The sequence below is a fragment of the Grampus griseus genome (genome assembly GCF_964374135.1).
Source record: "Grampus griseus genome assembly, chromosome: 1".
In the NCBI taxonomy this organism is placed as follows: Eukaryota; Metazoa; Chordata; class Mammalia; order Artiodactyla; family Delphinidae; genus Grampus; species Grampus griseus.
This window is the reverse complement of record NC_139017.1, coordinates 34,310,021-34,327,907: the sequence shown is the minus strand read 5'-3', so window position 1 is coordinate 34,327,907 and position 17,887 is coordinate 34,310,021. Positions and strand designations below refer to the sequence as shown.

General features: G+C 41.4%; 2 protein-coding genes across 2 annotated transcripts in view; one reads left to right on the top strand and one right to left on the bottom strand.

Moving 5' to 3' along the window:
• Window positions 1-17,887, bottom strand: part of LOC309820800 (uncharacterized protein) — a gene marked incomplete at its 5' end in the record, with an annotated part of 129,731 nt that overhangs the window by 83,054 nt on the left and 28,790 nt on the right. The window lies entirely within an intron of this gene.
• The window catches only part of RGSL1 (regulator of G protein signaling like 1), a gene marked incomplete at both ends in the record, with an annotated part of 35,411 nt that overhangs the window by 15,600 nt on the left and 1,924 nt on the right, over window positions 1-17,887 (top strand). The window contains 4 exon segments of the mRNA XM_082652015.1: window positions 11,122-11,204; window positions 15,043-15,081; window positions 15,085-15,117; window positions 16,397-16,526. Coding sequence (XP_082508141.1) covers window positions 11,122-11,204; window positions 15,043-15,081; window positions 15,085-15,117; window positions 16,397-16,526 — 285 coding nt within the window.

Sequence of the window (17,887 nt, the reverse complement as noted above, 5' to 3'; positions counted from 1 at the left end):
ATTCTAGAGAGCCACTATCCTTCTAGTTTCCCCCTTACTTCTAGTTTCTAGGAAAACAAGATGTAACCCTTTTCCTTTGGTTCTGGCGTTATTCTTCCGTGTTAATTTTCTGGTTCAAAAGTTAAGATGTAGCAGGGGTAAATTGTTGTCTGGCGGTTAATAGCCTCTACTCTCTGGTTTTGGGGATCTGTGAGCATTCTGACGATTGCAAAGGAGGGAGGTACTACCCAGTGTTATTTACAGGGGGCTCAGCAGTGTCTCAGGATGCAGGCTGGCATGCATGTGCCGAACGTCCAGTGTGTGAGCAGCGGGCAGCTCTCCACGGGAGGCTTACACCTTGCACCAGTGGGATGATCAGGTAATGATGCTGTCCACAGGAGATGAGCCATGGTCCCCGGGGTGGAAATAAAATATTCCCCAGACAGTAGTTCAGCGTCTGTGCTTCTCCTTGCTCCTGGTGACTGTGGAGCTCTGCACTTTCCCCTGGAGGTTCTTCTCTGTTTCTGGTTGTCACCTCTGGGTCCCATCCCCCTGTTTCTTACCCACAACCTTGGGTACCTTTTCAGGCCTTGCCCAGCCTTGCAGCTCCTCCTTCCTGTGGCCTCGTTCGAACTCCTCTAGTGCCTTGAGTTTGGGGTGGCAGGGAGTCTGGTTTTCCTCTATATTCGTTCCTAGTGATTTGACAAAACTCTGTTTTCTACTTCATGCAGGCCTCCTCTTCTTCATATTAAAAGCATATTTTCGATTTTTTTAACCTAAAAATTGACTTTATTTTTTTGGTATTGCAATATGACCTCATCTTGAGGCAATGCCTTTCACTAATAGGGAGAGAAGTTATACACAAGGGCAGAAAAGAACAGACAAAATATTACTATTTTAAGGTATTTTCTCTCTACAAAGGTAGAAGTTGAAGAGATACCTCAGCCACTTTTTGACAGATCTGTCTTGCTTCTGAGTACTTTTGAGATCAGATACTGATGAGCTCATCTCTTGTAGTAAATTAATGCCTCAAAATATTATTATGTCTCACAATGTGTACCTTTGAGGTAGAATAATAAATAGTAGCAGGGACCTTCAAAGCCACAAAGGATCATTACTGAGGCCTGATATAATGGTGGAATGGGCAGGGCTGCTGTTTGGGTGATAAGGAACTTTCTGCATTCCTCATATCACAGTAGGTATGAGCACTCTGACAGTAATCCTAATGACGCTGGAATGTAAAATCAACTGAAGATAAATCTGGGAAAAAAAGAAAAATAAAAAACCCAAACAGAATTCTGGAGAGAACGGTGTAATTTTTACCACCATCCACCAGAGGGCACCATCTTTGCATGAGCTAGGAAGGGGCCCTTGCTCTCCATTTGTGCTGAGGTATCAATTTTAAAAGAAATGAAGGAAGGATGAAGAGGAAAAATACATAAGCTAGTGTTTTCCCAGCATCTAGTAAGCATAATGAAGGTCTGTTTGTTTCCTATTAAACTTAGATGTGTAGACATGAATAAGCATAAAATTCAGCTGATAGATATAGAGTATATATGTATAGATCTATATACACAGATACATAGATGGATATATAGATATATAGATAGATATATAGATACAGATAGCTGTATATACATAAACATATAGATATATATGTTTGTGTGTCTCAAAAACACAGCAGTGTCAACATGCTTGAGCTAAAATGGCTGTTTTTTAGCAACTCTATAAAAGTCATCACAATGCTCATTTAGCTCATCACATAGGCATACAATAAAGAGTTGGTGAATGAGTAAATAAAGCATCTAGTACATGGATGAAATGTCAATTTAATTCTGATCTGGGTTTTGAGGGATACGCAGGAGTTTGTTAGAAGAGTTCAGGGGAGGCACTCTGAGGTCATACGTTCCTGTACTCATAAGCCCAGCAGTGCAGTTCCAGAATTTCATGGCCCGATGGTACCAGAGAAAACTCTTGAGTTCCTGCCCCCTAGGAAGGATGGCTAAGGAAGAGCCACACAAATTGTTTTATGGAAAGTTCGTTAATTTGCATTTCAGGTGAAAGGTAGAAGATTATTAATGGGCTCTTCCAATGGAGCGAGGTGCCAACCACAAAATGCTGGCAATTGCTGTGTTATAATCAATATTCAATATATTATTGTACACATTTATAAACTAATTGTTAAGCTTTTAAACTTGGCATATAGAATTACTTTTAAATGTAATTTTATTTTAAATTGCTTTCACTTTTTCCTTATTTTTCAATAAAATCATACATTTGATAAATCAAATTTTCCTAAACAGATACCACTTCCATATTTTGTTAACTAAAATTCCTTAGGCATTTCATATTATGGGCTGAAAATATGATTTTAAAAAATACTTTACATACCTAACAAGGCAGTTTTACAAACCTAAGAACTTTCTCCTAAGGACTTAAAAAGGCTCTTGTAAATTTAATGTCAGATTTTAAAATGCAAAACAAAATTTAAGCATTTTACTGTGCAAAAAACAACATACACAAAATAGCACACATTTTCTTAAAAGTACAATTTATTTGCATGTGTGTCTTGATGTTTCATGTGTTCCAAGATGAGTTTGTAGCCTACCATGTTTCTTCAATCTTCAATTACCTCATTCATTAATCAGGGTAACACACAAACATGCACACATCTTTCCTTAGATTATCACTTCCTTTGGAAAAGAGATCATAACCTGGGCAAAGAAAATTCTTTTAGTTCTCTTCCTAGAAGAGTGGTCTATACAGCACTGATATATACCCACATTCCTTAAGACACTATGCTTTTTATTTTTTTTTAACATCGTTATTGGAGTATAATTGCTTTACAATGGTGTGTTAGATTCTGCTTTATAACAAAGTGAATCAGTTATACATATACATATATTCCCATATCTCCTCCCTCTTGCATGCCCCTCCCACCCTTCCCATCCCACCCTCCCTATCCCACCCCTCTAGGTGGTCACAAAGCACTGAGCTGATCTACCTGTGCTATGTGGCTGCTTCCCACTAACTAGCTATTTTACATTTGGTAGTGTGTATATGCCCATGCCGTTCTCTTACTATGCCCCAGCTTACCCTTCCCCCTTCTCATGTCCTCAAGTCCCTTCTCTACATCTGCATCTTTATTCCTGTCCTGCCCCTAGGTTCTTCAGAACATTTTTTTTTTAGATTCCATATATATGTATTAACATATGGTATTTGCTTTTCTCTTTCTGACTTACTTCACTCTGTATGACAGACTCTAGGTCCATCCACCTCACTACAAATAACTCAATTTTGTTTCTTTTTATGGCTGAGTAATATTCCTTTGTATATATGTGCCACATCTTCTTTACCCATTCATCTGTTGATGGACACTTAGGTTGCTTCCATGCCCTGGGTATTGTAAATAGAGCTACAGTGAACATTGTGGTACCTGAAACTTTTTGAAATATGGTTTTCTCAGGGTATACGCCCAGTAGTGGGATTGCTGGGTCATATGGTAGTTCTATTTTTAGTTTCTTAAGGAACCTCCATACTGTTCTCCATAGTGGCTGTATCAATTTACATTCCCACCAACAGTGCAAGAGGGTTTCCTTTTCTCCACACCCTCTCCAGCATTTACTGTTTGTAGATTTTTGTTGATGGCCAGTCTGACAGGTAGTTTTGATTTGCATTTCTCTAATCATTAGTGATGTTGAGCATCCTTTTATGTGTTTGTTGGCAATCTGTATATCTTCTTTGGAGAAATGTCTGTTTAGGTCTTCTGCCCATTTATGGATTGGTTTGTTTTTTGATATTGAGCTGCATGAGCAGCTTGTAAATTTTGGAAATTAATCCTTTGTCAGTTGCTTCATTTGCAAATATTTTCTCCCATTCAAAGGGTTGTCTTTTTCTCTTGTTTATGGTTTCCTTTGCTGTGCAAAAGTTTTTAACTTTCATTAGGTCCCATTTGTTTGTTTTTGTTTTTATTTCCACCTAAACTTACAGCTAAAGCAATTAGAGAAAAAAGAACAGAAAAACCCCACAGTTAGCAGAAGGAAAGAAATCCTAAAGATCAGATCGGAAATAAATGAAAAAGAAATGAAGGAAACAATATCAAAGATCAATGAAACTAAAAACTGGTACTTTGCAAAGATAAACAAAATTGACAAACCATTAGCCAGACTCAACAAGAGAAAAAGGGAGAAGACTCAAATCAATAGAATTAGAAATGAAAAAGGAGAAGTAACAGCTGACACTGCAGAAATAAAAAGGATCATGAGAGATTACTACAAGCAACTATATGCCAATAAAATGGACAACCTGGAAGAAATGGACAAATTCTTAGAAAAGCACAACCTTCCAAGACTGAACCAGGAAGAAATAGAAAATATAAACAGACCAATCACAAGCACTGAAATTGAGACTGTGGTTAAAAATCTTCCAACAAACAAAAGCCCTGGACCAAATGGCTTCACAGGCGAAGTCTATCAAACATTTAGAGCAGAGCTAACACCTATCCTTCTCAAACTCTTCCAAAATATAGCAGAGGGAGGAACACTCCCAAACTCATTGTACAAAGCCACCATCACTCTGAAACCAAAACCAGACAAAGATGTCACAAAGAAAGAAATCTACAGGCCAATATCACTGATGAACATAGATGGAAAAATCCTCAACAAAATACTAGCAAATAGAATCCAACAGCACATTAAAAGGATCATACACCACGATCAAGTGGTGTTTATTCCAGGAAGGCAAGGATTCTTCAATGTACGCAAATCAATCAATGTGATACACCATATGAACAAACTGAAGGAGAAAAACCATATGATCATCTCAATAGATGCAGAAAAACCTTTCGAAAAAGTTCAACACCCAATAATGATAAGACACTATGCTTTTAGACTTGTCTTCAATGAAGTTATGTGAAGCCACCCTCTACTCCTAATCACTGCCCTGCTATCTTCCCTGCAGCTCAAAGAGGCTGACTACTGGAGCTATTAGCAACCAAATGGAGTGTTGTCACCCCAATAATAGCAAGGACTAAAAGCCAACAAGGCTGGCTAGAGGCTTGAATTACATGATGGTTAGATCCCTGATCCTTTCAAGACCTTCTAGTTCCCAAAGTGAAAGGGTACCAGATGTCTCCTTTACTTGTGTGATGATAAGAATCACCTGGGGTGCTTGCTAAACACATCCATTGGGCTTCCCTGGTGGCGCAGTGGTTAAGAATCCGCCTGCCAGTGCAGGAGACACAGGTTCAAGCCCTGGTCCGGGAAGATCCCACAGGCTGTGGAGCAACTAACCCCGTGCACCACAACTATAGAGCCTGCAAGCCACAACTAGTAAGCCCGCATGCCTAGAGCCCATGCTCTGCAACAAGAGAAGCCACAGCAATGAGAAGCCTGCGCACCGCAAGAAGGAGAAGCCCCCACTTGCCACAAAAAGAGAAAGCCCGCGCACAGCAACAAAGACGCAACATGGCCAAAAATAAATAAATAAACAAATAATAAAACAAAACAAACAAAAAACACATACATTACCATGTCCATGCTCTGACAACTCTAGCTTAGAAGAGCCTGGGTGAGGCTCAAGTGTTTTGTATATTTTACAAGTGCCCCAGATGATGATTATTATCAGGCAAATATAAAATATATTGTTTTTTAAAAAATTATACCTAAGTTCACGTCTCAGCTCTACCACTTACCAGTTGTGTGTTGGAGCAGATCTAGTGTGCAATGATTTCCCAAAGCTCTGGGCATCTCCTTTACTCCAGTGCACCCCTACCCTGGAAATGGCAGCAGATCTCTTTGGCAAAAGTTAGGAAGAGACTCCCAGGAAATACTTGCAAAAATATCGCAAGGTTCTTCCTAAGGGGCAAAATGCTTTCTTTTCATTTAAGAGCTTCTAGTTCTGACTCAGGACTGAAAATTGGATGAGGGGTCTGGAATTCTACCTGACGGTTCATTTTTGGTTCATATTCATATTAATTCATTCACTCAAATATTTATTGAGCACTTCCACGTGACAGAAACTGCTCTAGATGTTCGGGATGCATCACTTGAAAAAAGAGTAAAAAATTCCTGCCACCATGTAGTTTATGTTCTCAAGTAGAATCTCACTGAGCCCGCCACACAGTTTTTCCAAGGGACCCTATGATCATTTGCCACCACAAAGAATCTGTGTGTTGGATCATTCTGATATCCATACACCATAGCTGCTATTATGATATCCACATATACTTTGGTGGTTAGCACCATCTCCCATTGCAATCAAAGGTAATTTTCAACTACAGCATCTTCTTTCAGGCTTTGTGGACACCTCCACTGTGCCATTACTGCTGGCACCATCACCAATGAGCCTTTGCTGTAATAAGCACCACCATGCATAATCTCTCATTGCCCCTGAGCTTTTTCCTTTTGCTTTTTAAAATTATTATAATTATTATTGTTTATTGGAGTATAACTGCTTTGAGTCACCCCTTCAAGATGAAGAGCCCTGGATGGAGGATCTGACTGCTGAGTCTAGGACAGGTGCCCGTGTCCTTGCGGCCAGGACAGGAGAGGGACTGTCCGGCCCCTCTGGCAGGAGACAGTCCCTCCAAGACTCACACAATTTTTCAGCCCAAATAAGAAGGATGGTCAGAGACTGAGTGACCAAAACAAAGCTACACAAAACCCTAATAAATGCACTTGCCCCTGGCCCTCTCAGTGTTCAGGATCCTCTTTGGGCTAATTTACAGGGATCCTAGGACAGTGTAAGGAGGGATCTAAATGTGGCAAATCAGACCCAAACCCGGGACTACCCAAAATCATTTGCCTCTCCTTCAAGTGAACAAGAACTTACTCTTCAAACCCATTTGAAGGCAATAAAAAATGAGTATCAAAAGTTAATTTCCACATTAAAATCTTCTGAACACTTGTCTTATAACCAGCTGTTCTCTGTGAGTAAACTCATGCTGAGCTCCAAATTTCCAACTTGCTACAAATGTTTTAGACCTTGCTAGAAATTACTTCTGCCTCCTTTCTCTTTGGTTATTATTGTTCTTCATCTCTAAAACTCTTTCTATGTGGATCAAAAGTGTTCTGCTCTTTTCTTTGAGCTACTCATGATCCCAGAAGTAGGCCTGGCCCAGTTTACAACAGAAAATCATTATACCATCCTGAGAAAAATTAAAATGAAAGAATTATAACTTCTTTCCCATATTGCCTCTTGCTTGCCTCTAGTTTTCTGGGGTAACTGGTCTAGATGGATGAGGGATTGATCAGGATTAGAACATTTCTGGTCAAAATTGGTCACAGAAAATCTGCAGTTCTTTTGTATGCTATGATTTGATGAAAATATTAAATGACTTTGTCTCAGTCAAAGTTTTTACTAAGAATGGTAAAATTCTTAGATAGGTGGGGTACCTTTTTCTAAGTAGCTCCTTTCCATATAGATATTGTTTATGTCTTCCTTTATAACATCTGTGGGAAAGAAAGTCTAATTAAACATATAAGGATACGCACAAGAAGTGGCAGGAGAAATTATACAGAAAAACACATCATTGTGAGCAAGTCCAAGAGACTTATTTCTAAGCTCATTAAAACATGTTTTTCATGTGAAAGGGAGGTTTGATTTACTGGCACATTTGAAATAAGATGGGCTCTTGAATCGCGTAGGCAGAGTCCAATCTCAGTGTTGCACTTACTATCTTTCATTGAAAAGGAGGTGATGATAATCCCTATTTTGCATGGCTGAGAATGGAATGAGAATCAAGTATTAACACCTCATCTAATTCTTCCTCATGGAAGGCATTCAGCTAATGTTTATTCAATCTTTTTTCAAAGCCAGTGGATAGTAACCCACAGCCAACCAGAGGAAACTATTTGGGAAGGAAGAGAAGGGGTGGAAAACAGCATGGATATTAGGTTGAATTTTCCAGCTTCTCTGAGAGACAAGTCATTAGACATTCACTGTGTACCTGTTAAATTTCTAGCAGGATATTGGATCCAAAAGACACATGAGGAATGAATGAACAGATTCCTACTCCCTCGAAGCATAAAATCAAGTTAAAAAGACAGAACTTAAACTCAGGATCTAGAATTAGACAACAATTATAAAGAAACTGTCGAACCACACCAAATAGTATGGACTGAAGCCCTAAGTATGGGAAGAGTCTGTATGGTTAAGGGAATCCAGAAGATCAGGTAACGTAAAGACTTATTTTCAGACTGAGGTCTCTACCAGAGGTATCGAATCTGGAACCCCTAGGAGAAGGTGTCATTGTGCATTCATAAGGAGCAGTGGCAGGAAGAGCAAGGCCACATGAGCAATGCTGGTGTGAGTCTCTGAGAGGGATGTCTCCGCGGCTTTGAGCCCCCCAAGTAAGGCAAACCACTCACCTTCGTGGTTGTTAACAGGAATGGGTCATTCAGGGACACCACATGTAGATTTTATGTTATTCATACCAGTTGTTTTTCTTCTCTTTTCTCCCCTTAACCCACCTTATGCCACCACATCTTTTAGGATCAGATAGAGTCCCATTCATAAGACAACTAAGGCAACTAGGAGGGATAACTAATAGGGAAGAATTAAAATGCATATTGGCCCATTGTGTGTCATACCGCCTCCAGGGAGAAGGCTAGCATGAGGTTTGGGGTTATCCAACAATTTCTTTGTTACCACATCAATATCACTATTGTGTGGAACGAATGTTGAAAACCTGCTCAGATTATAATGAAGTTTGAAGGCAAAACAGGTGAGAATGGAAAAACAAGAATGGAGAAATAGGACAGGGAAGTGGAGGATATGGAGAGCCTTGTTCCTACATCCCATGAAGACTGTATTGTTAATGCCAAGCACTGCTCTCAGTCAAGCCCCTCGTCACCAACAGTATGTGTGACTATAGAAAACAATCGATTGAGAAATTTATCCAAAACCTTGCTTTCCTGCACTCAGATCGTCTCAATAATCTTATTCAGCAAATCCATGCCAGGATTTATGAATAACAACAAATGAACAAAAGTCCAAACGATTGAAGATCTTTTCTTGAAAGAACAATTCATTCAACATTTACAGAACTTAGACACTGTGCAAACACTCTTAGTGTCTAGAGGAATAAAGATGAAAAGACAAAAGTCCCACCTCTCATGGAGCTCAGTCTGTTGAGGAAGACAGTTGAGGAATACTCCTCCACTGCATAGGGGAGTATTGAGAGAGAGAGAGAGAAAAACAGAGCAACAGGAATCAAAGATGATTTTCAAGTTTCTGGTTTAGACAACTGGATGGTGGTTCCAGTAACTGAGACTGGGAAAACAGGAAAAGGAGAAGGTTGGGAAGGAAAATTATCAGATCAGCTTTGAAAATGTTGAGATGAAACTGCTTGACGGGTGTCCATGTGGAGATGTCCCATAGCTCATTGGATATTTAAAACTGGAGCCAAAGAAAGAAGTCTGGACTGAGAACATAGATTTTGAAATTATCCATGGGGAATAGATAAATTAAATCAGGGAATTCTCATAAAAAGATGAGCAGAGGGCTGAGGAGGAGGACGATAGAAAAAAACACATAAATATTTACAACACTAGGTAGCAAAAGAAAAAGACATCTATGGATCAGAGGGCAAGAACGGGCATCAGTTCTGTTACAATCGTGTTTGATTGTCTGGGTTTCTATTTCTATTTCTATTATTAGAAGACAATAACCACCAAAGTGTCATTAGGAAAAGTAATGAAGGGGATTGTTTAGTTTTCTTATGTTATTACAACTTCACCCCAGTGGAGTGCCATGTACTTTTCTCACCAGACATTTAGCTAGCTGAGAGATAGGACTAGTGTATAATATTTAAGTTTCTCATTTTATGAGTGTTTTTTTAAAAAATAAATTTATTTATTTTTGGCTGCGTTGGGTCTTCGTTGCTGTGCACGGGCTTTCTCTAGTTGTGGTGAGCAGGGGCTACTCTTTGTTGCAGTGCACGGGCTTCTCAATACAGTGGCTTGTCTTGTTGTGGAGCATGGGCTCTAGGCAGGCAGCCTTCAGTAGTTGCGGCGCGTGGGCTCAGTAGTGGTGGCTCATGGGCTCTAGAGCACAGGCTCAGTTGTTGTGTCTCACGGGCTTAGTTGCTCCGTGGCATGTGGGATCTTCCTGGATCAGGGCTCAACCAGCCTTCCCTGCATTGGCAGGCAGATTCTTAACCACTTTGCCACCAGGGAAGCCCTATAAGTCTTTCATTATACACTTTAGGTATGATGGAAAAATGCTGGGCCATTGATAGAACAATTAACTTACTATTTACCAGTTGACATTATACACTAAAAAGCAGGGGCAGTGAATTAGAATGAACCTAAAGAGGCCACCTAGTCCACCTGTGGTCTCTATGCTTGGTTTTGAGGCAGTCAACATTTATTTCCTGAGATTAACTTGGGCAGCACAATGATCAATCTTGAGAGAAATAATAAATATGTTCCATTACCGATATATTCAAAAAAGCCTCTTTCTGGGGCTTTAATGTTGGGCCCAAACCGACAAGTTGAAATTTGACTTGATTTCTGAAAAGTGACTGCACAAATTAAAGATGGTGAAAGCTAACCCCATTTCCGGCAATGCTAATATAACATAGAACATGGGTAATAGTTGTCTTATGCTCCTCACTGGGAAGGATGTGGAATGATTGAGTTGTGGGTGCCCCTTCAGGCAATGAGAAGGGAACCAGACAGAAAGGAGGCCATGTGATGAATTATTGAAGAAATGCTTAGTGACTAGCCAGAGGGGGTGGAGGTAGGCAGAAGGTTGTAATGACTTTGTAAATATGGGATCTCTGTCCATTAAAAGAGGACTTAGATGAATTCAATCAAGATTCAGAGGGCAGAGTTTCAACAAATGGAAAGAAGGTAAAGGAAGGCAGTTCACAGTAGGAAAGATCTTACGAAACTATTTTCTCTCTGCATAAATGGAATGGGCAGTCCTGTGAGGTGAGGAGCTCCCCACAGTTGGGAGTGTTTAAGCAGAGCGATGTGGCAGACGAGGGTCCTGGAGAGGGGAGAAATTGAGTTAGATGACTCTAAAAGCCATCGTCATGCTGAGATTTACCCTTGTGAAATGATCCATTCAAATTGCTTCATTTTCCCATCCTCAAAGCAATCCTGCTTATGAGAGGTTTTTTTTCTCCCCATATAGAGATAATTGGTTCTACAAGTCTTATAATTCTGCTAGAGGATGAAACCTTTGCTGATTTTTTCAACACATTCCTTTCTCTCCTAGTAAGCATTCTCAGACTTAAATCCAAATGTTTCATCAACAGCTGAAGAGTGAATCTTACTGAGCTGAGTATCTTTTTTTTTTTAATTTTACATTATTTATTTTTTATACAGCAGGTTCTTATTAGTTATCCATTTTATACATAATAGTCTATATATGTCAATCGCAATATCCCAATTCATCCCACCACCACCACCACCACCCCCAGCCAACTTTTCTCCCTTGGTGTCTATACGTTTGTTCTCTACATCTGTGTCTCTATTTCTGCCCTGCAAACAGGTTCATCTGTACCATTTTTCTAGGTTCCATATATATGCGTTACTATATGATATTTGTTTTTCTATTTCTGACTTACTTCACTCTGTATGACAGTCTCTAGATTCATCCACGTCTCTACAAATGACCCAAAATTTCATTCCTTTTTATGGCTGAGTAATATTCCATTGTACATATGTACCACATCTATTTTATCCATTCGTCTGTCAATAGGCATTTAGGTTGCTTCCATGACCGGGCTATTGTAAATAGTGCTACAATGAACATAGGGTGCATGTGTCTTTTTGAATTATGGTTTCCTCTGAGTATATGCCCAGTAGTGGGATTGCTGGGTTATATGGTAATTCTATTTTTAGTTTTTTAAGGAACCTCCATACTGTTCCTCAAAATGGCTGTATCAATTTACATTCCCACCAACAATGCAAGAGGGTTCCCTTTTCTCCACACCCTCTCCAGCATTTTTTAAAAAATCAAGTTTTACCAAATCAAAACTATTTCAATTTGAGCAAATAAACATGAAGTAGAAAATCCTCTAAAATCTCCAGGAGTTCCAGTTATTGATATAATGAAATCCTAAATCCCCAGCCTCCTTGATCACCTTTGCCTGTACACAGTTATCTTTCATCACACCCTTTGCTGGTCCCCAGTGCTGCAGTGATGGCCGCTCTACCCTTGCAAAGCACACCTGGCATTCTCCCCACCTCTATGCTTCTCCTTGGCTGTGTTCTTAGTTTCCATAGTTTCACTCACCAAACTCTTAACCATTTTTCAGATCTCTAGTTAAATCCTGCTCTGCTTAAGGAGTTCCTAGGTCCTCCCAATAGGAACTTATTTCCCCCTGCCTCTGTGCCCCTTGGCACTTTGCAACTTTCTTGTGTTATATGTGTGTATCTGCCCCACTGGATTGTGAAGTTGTGAATTCCTCCAGAAGGACCATGGATTATTCATTCTGCTCTACTCCCTTCACCCAGTGTTTGGCAGATAGTAATTGCTGAGTTGTTAACTGAAACCAAATTTATATATCTTCTCAATCTATGCAACTAAAACAAACCTCAAATATCAAAATATTCTTCAAACCAAACCTACACTAATCCTGCTTCTTTTTTGGTTTAAATATTTGGTTACATCTGAGCGCTGGTGCCTTATAAATAGCTGCTCATCTCAGTGCACATTTTTCCATGGATGCTGCCTGTGAAAAGGTGAAATTTCACAAAACTAGGAAAGAACACTATTATTCCACAAACACCTATTGGGTGGCACTTTGTGCTAGACGCTGAGCTTAGTCCTGGGGACACAGATATTAATGATGCCATCTGCGTCTTCAAGGAAGTCCAGTCTAACGTGAGAGACCAGTGTTTAAGGCCAGTGCGCAAAGGGTTGTGAGTGACATGACTGAAGTCTCTAGGAGGCAGTGGGGTACATTGGAGGAAGAGGCCACTCCTACCTGGAAGAGTCAGAAAGGTGCCAGTGAAGAGGTCACACAAGCCAAGCCTGGAAAGACTAGTTATCTGACAATTGTCTGGGGACGAATATGGGGAGGGAAGGGTGGATAAAGAAGCAAGAGGAAAAGACTGGGGGGTTGAGTATCAAGAGAAGCAGAGGCCTTAGGGACAGGACAGAGTAAGTAAAGGCACCATGGAATACAGTCCTATGGCACCTTGGGGGAACCTCTAAGGCTGAAGAAAAATTTGTGAGAGGCAGACATAGCAAGAGATGAGGCTGCACAGCCAGGCCTCCGAGAGTAGGTAGGCCGAGCTTAGGAGTTTGGACATCATTCTGAGGGCAACAGAAAATCATCAGAGGTTTAGGTAAAGGAGTGACATGATCAGACTTTCATCTAGGAAAATTATTTCTGCAGAAGTCTGGCCATGGCTAGCGCTGTCAGGGGGCCACAGTGGAGACAGGGAAACTAGTCAGGAGATTGTTTCAAGAGTCTAGGTGAGAAGCGATGAGAGTATAAAGGCAAAACGATGAAGAGGATGGATAAATAGGAGAGATTTTTCACAAAGCGAAACGCAGGACCTATCACTCTGAATGTCAGAGAGAAGTGGTAACAAGAAGAGAGGGATCAGGGTAGCAGGCGTGGGTGCCTGGGTGGATGGTGGTACCAGCGACATGGTAAAAAAGGGAAGGAGGAAAAGGCCTCGAAGAGCAGGTGTTTGGGGGTGATCCGCACTCATACTCTAGCATCTGCCACTGTCTTAATGAAAGGTTTCAGAAGTAACCTTAAGGCATTTTAGCTAATCAGTTTGTCAACTTAATTATGCGGCCCGCAATAATGTTATAGAAATGGCGAACGTAATGTGGGAAGTAGAATCCTGAGAATGTCCTGGCCATTTAGGTCGCTGTGGTCTATTTACGAAGAAAGTGGTATTTCATGTTGAGTGTTGCTGTCAATTTACAAATTTCTACCATTTAATGTCCATAATCACCCTGTCAGGTCAACATCACTCCCTCCTTACAGATGGGTCTCAGAAGTTAAATGACTTGCCTAAGATCACTTGGCAAATCTGGGGCAGTCCTAGAGTGACCAGGTCCTGTGGCTCCAGGCCTGGCGTGTTTTCCACATCAGCCTCCGGCCCTGAATGGCACAAATGTCACATGGTGAAAACGCTCCCACGCACTACTCCCACAAAATCTCACGATCTCACAGTCCCACCGCACATCCCATAAAGGTAACTTCACACGCCAGGCAGGGTGTGTCTTGTCCAACACTGAGTGCAGAGCAGGGAGGGGTCACTAAGTATTGAGTCTCCTTCATAGACCGATATTTGTGAAGTGCAGGCAACACCATCACCTTCCATCGATACAGCCAAGGACAAAGGGAAGAGAAGGAGGGGGCCGCAGACTGACAAAAGTTTGGGGCTGCCGGTCTCGGGGAGATGGTCAGAATGACGTGATGTGCTGAGAGTTCACTTTAGCCCCTCTGGTTTATCACAAATACTTTGGGGGCACTTTGAGATATTTTGATGCCTACAGTGAGACTGCTAAGCATAGCTACCTGTAAACATAGAAGCCCTTTCACATTAGTCTCAAAACTGCCTAGGTCACAGACCCTTCTCCTTGACAAAAGAGGACAGTAGCCTAGAATTTTCTATCAATTTTGGACACTCTTAACGCCCCCCTAAGTTATTTGTACCTTTAATCCTCACATCCTCTGTTCTCTCTACTTTCTCCAGTTAAAGAATTTAGGCAAATCCAAAGGTATTTCTCTTTATGAAAAGGCTTTAAGCCTTTGCTCTTTCTAAGTCCTGTAGAAATGAATAATGCAATACACAAAATAAATACCTTTTAATGTCGTGAGCTTTGGCCTTTGCACACAGGCAAGATAACTCCCAGGTCGGGGCAGGATGGAGCCAAAAGGTAAATGAACCTTGCAGTTTAATCTTTCTTGGTTGTTTTGCACAAAGCAAGTTGATTCAGTGCAATAAAGTTAGGAATTAATGTCCCTTGATATAGGAAAGCAATGGAACCTCTCTTTGCCTGTGGCTGCAGATGGACTGTGACATTTTCATGAAGAGAAACTCTAGACCCCTTTGGCTGTTTCTTAGGTTTCTTTTGCAGGTCTTTGGTCAGACACCATTTTACACTCTTGAAAATTCATAGTGGAGCTTGTGGCCAGAAATACCCCATGACTTGGTGAGTATGATTCTTGAATGGTGTATGGTTTGGGATGGGGGAAGAGGCAGCTGAATTTGATGTGTGGATTCGGACAGGGAGAGGGATAGGATCTCCTGAGGGTGACTGTGGAAGAAACTATAAAGCAGGTAAGTAGGACAAACAGCATCAAGCCAGGTAGACATTTCTGCTTTTTGCATTTTTACCACTTGGGCAAGCAACTGCTGGTGAGTTCTTTCCTCTATATTGTAGTCCATGGTTAGCAAAAGTGATTAAACTCTCATGTCCACTGTGGTCGTTGGGTAGGAGATGCTTGGAGTACTGTGTTGAGAAGAACTCAGAGGCCATACCTAAGCCAGAAAGAGTCTGAGAATTGATTGGCAATGCTTGCCATGGGTGTGAGATAGGCAGTGCAGCCCATGGGCCACACAGCAATTATTTGCATTGTAAGGTGTAGCTCAAGTCAAGATGACACTCGACAGTTCCTAGTGACTGCTTGACCATGAGACCTATCTTTCTCCCAATCTTTTTTTCTCTTTATATGTTTTTTCCTTGTCCTTGTTCACTGTCTCTCTCTTCTCCTTTTCCCCCCTTCCTGTTCTCCTTTTCCACTCTGTAGACCTTGGACTCACCAATGGCTTCCTCATGCCCTACCTGTGACATGTGGCATCAGAAAGATCACTCAGCCATGCTCACAACAAGGTTTTATTTTTCTCTGGGATCTGGAGAGCTGAGAAAGACACTCCACTTGATTCTTATATTTGGTTTTCTTACGAGAGCCCCAAGACTTAAAATTTTATTTTATTTCCTTTCTCTGGTAGTTAGATCCTTCAGGGATCCGTCCCGTATTCTAAATGATGTTATGTGTGTTTGTGTGTTTTTGTACACGTTGTGCTGGTGATATGGGTTGAGAGCTTGTGAGAAATTGTAAGTGTGCTTACAAAGAAGCAAGTTGAGTAGAGTTATGACTTGACACAATAGACCAAAATCTCTCCTGCTTCTCTTCTCTCAAGCAAAACTTAGATTTTTTTTCTTTACTTTGACCTTTTCTTAAACAACCTCACCCAGGAATAAGAAAGATTTTTCTGATGAGAAAACAAGCCTTTCCTTTCCTACCAATCAGTCCTTTGAGAACCTCAACCCCAGTCTCCGCCTCCCTTAGATACTATTTTTAATCAACACACCTCTCCTCTGGGCCAAATACTACAAGCATGAGGTTATTTATTGCCCTTGCTAAGCTGCATTTCTTAGCGATTCAGTTCCATTTCTCTTTTCTGTTCCTTGTTTGTTTGGACTCTAGATTGTAAAGTACAAAGGATTATTGACCTGGTTGGAAAAATACCAGTTACCTTTCTTCTGTAAAACCAACTTGTGTTTCCATTACATTCTCTGTCAGGAGTTCATCAGTTTCGTTCAGTCCCCAGAAGGAGGTAAGCCGGCGGGTGTGTGTGGGGAGAAACCTGGGCAGCTAGGTTGCACAGCTTCCCGTGCCTGTCAGTCTTACAGTAAGGCTGCCTTTATAGCCTTAGATGTACGGTTGGCTCAGGCTGTGTTGCAGCGAAATCTTAGGCTGAAAAATCGGAACCAAGAGCAACAAGCAGGAGTCTGATGGGCTGGGCTGTTTGTCTCACTGCAGCCAGACATGAGAGAGTTAATGACGGCCAAATTGCCTACAATATGTTCAGAATCAAAGGTAGCACCACCTTCACTGTTATCACCTGGCCTAAGCCACCATCATTTCTCGCCTGGCTATTGAAATCATCTCTGAATCAGTCTCCTCACTGCTGCTCTTGTTCTCTGCTCCCAGCAGCCAGGGTGAGCTTTTTAAAACATCCGTTAGTTCATGTCACTCCTCTGCTCGCTGACCCTCCCCACCACCACCACCAATGGCTCCCATCTCAGTGTGAAATCCAGCGCCCCTAAAATGCCTTTCCAGGTCCTAGAGACCTGGCGCCATTGCCTTTCTGACCTCATCTCCTGCTTCTCTCTTGCTCCCTCACTGCAGCCAGATTGGCCTCCCTGCAGTTCCTCAGACATAGTGGACACATTCCCAGTTCAAGGCTTTGCACTGGCTGTTCACGCTGCCTGGAAGGCTCCTCCTCCATGTATTCACATGGACCTCCCTTCACCTCAAGTCTCTGGGCAGTTCTGACCTCCTCATTGAAGGCTACCCTGATGGCCCAATGCCCACTCATCCACCCCTGCCCTAGCTCTCCCTACATCCTCCTTTCCTCTTTTCCTGTAATGCTTATAACTTTCATTCTCACTAGAGGATGTATTTATTATGCTTATTGTATATTGTCTCTCTCCTCTGCTAGAGTATAAGCTCCTTGAGGGCGGGGATTTTTGTTCTGTTTGTGGATGTATCCCAAACACCTAGAATGGTACCTGGCACTTAGTAGGCACATAATAAATATCTGTTGAAAGAATGAATGAATAAGATTTCCATCTAGGGTTGATTTGACAACTTGATTCTCAGCTCAACTAGCCAAAGGAGAAAGGAAACCAGGGAACGTTAAGATTCCGGAGATCCCACTGAGTAAAATGTTGTAACAAATCGCCCATTGTACTCACCTCCCGCCTTCAATATATTGATATGTATTGGGAGAGAATTATAAAGCATATCCGAAGTGAAATCCCTGGGAGATATAAGAAAAAATGAATCCAGTGTCTGATAGTCCTCAGTCTCTTGCCTTGCAAACTGCTACCCTCTCCATCAGGGATATCAGTGGGAACCCCAACCCTAAACAGGGAAGGGCTTGAGAGAGACCAGTTGTCCTGAAGCTGGTAG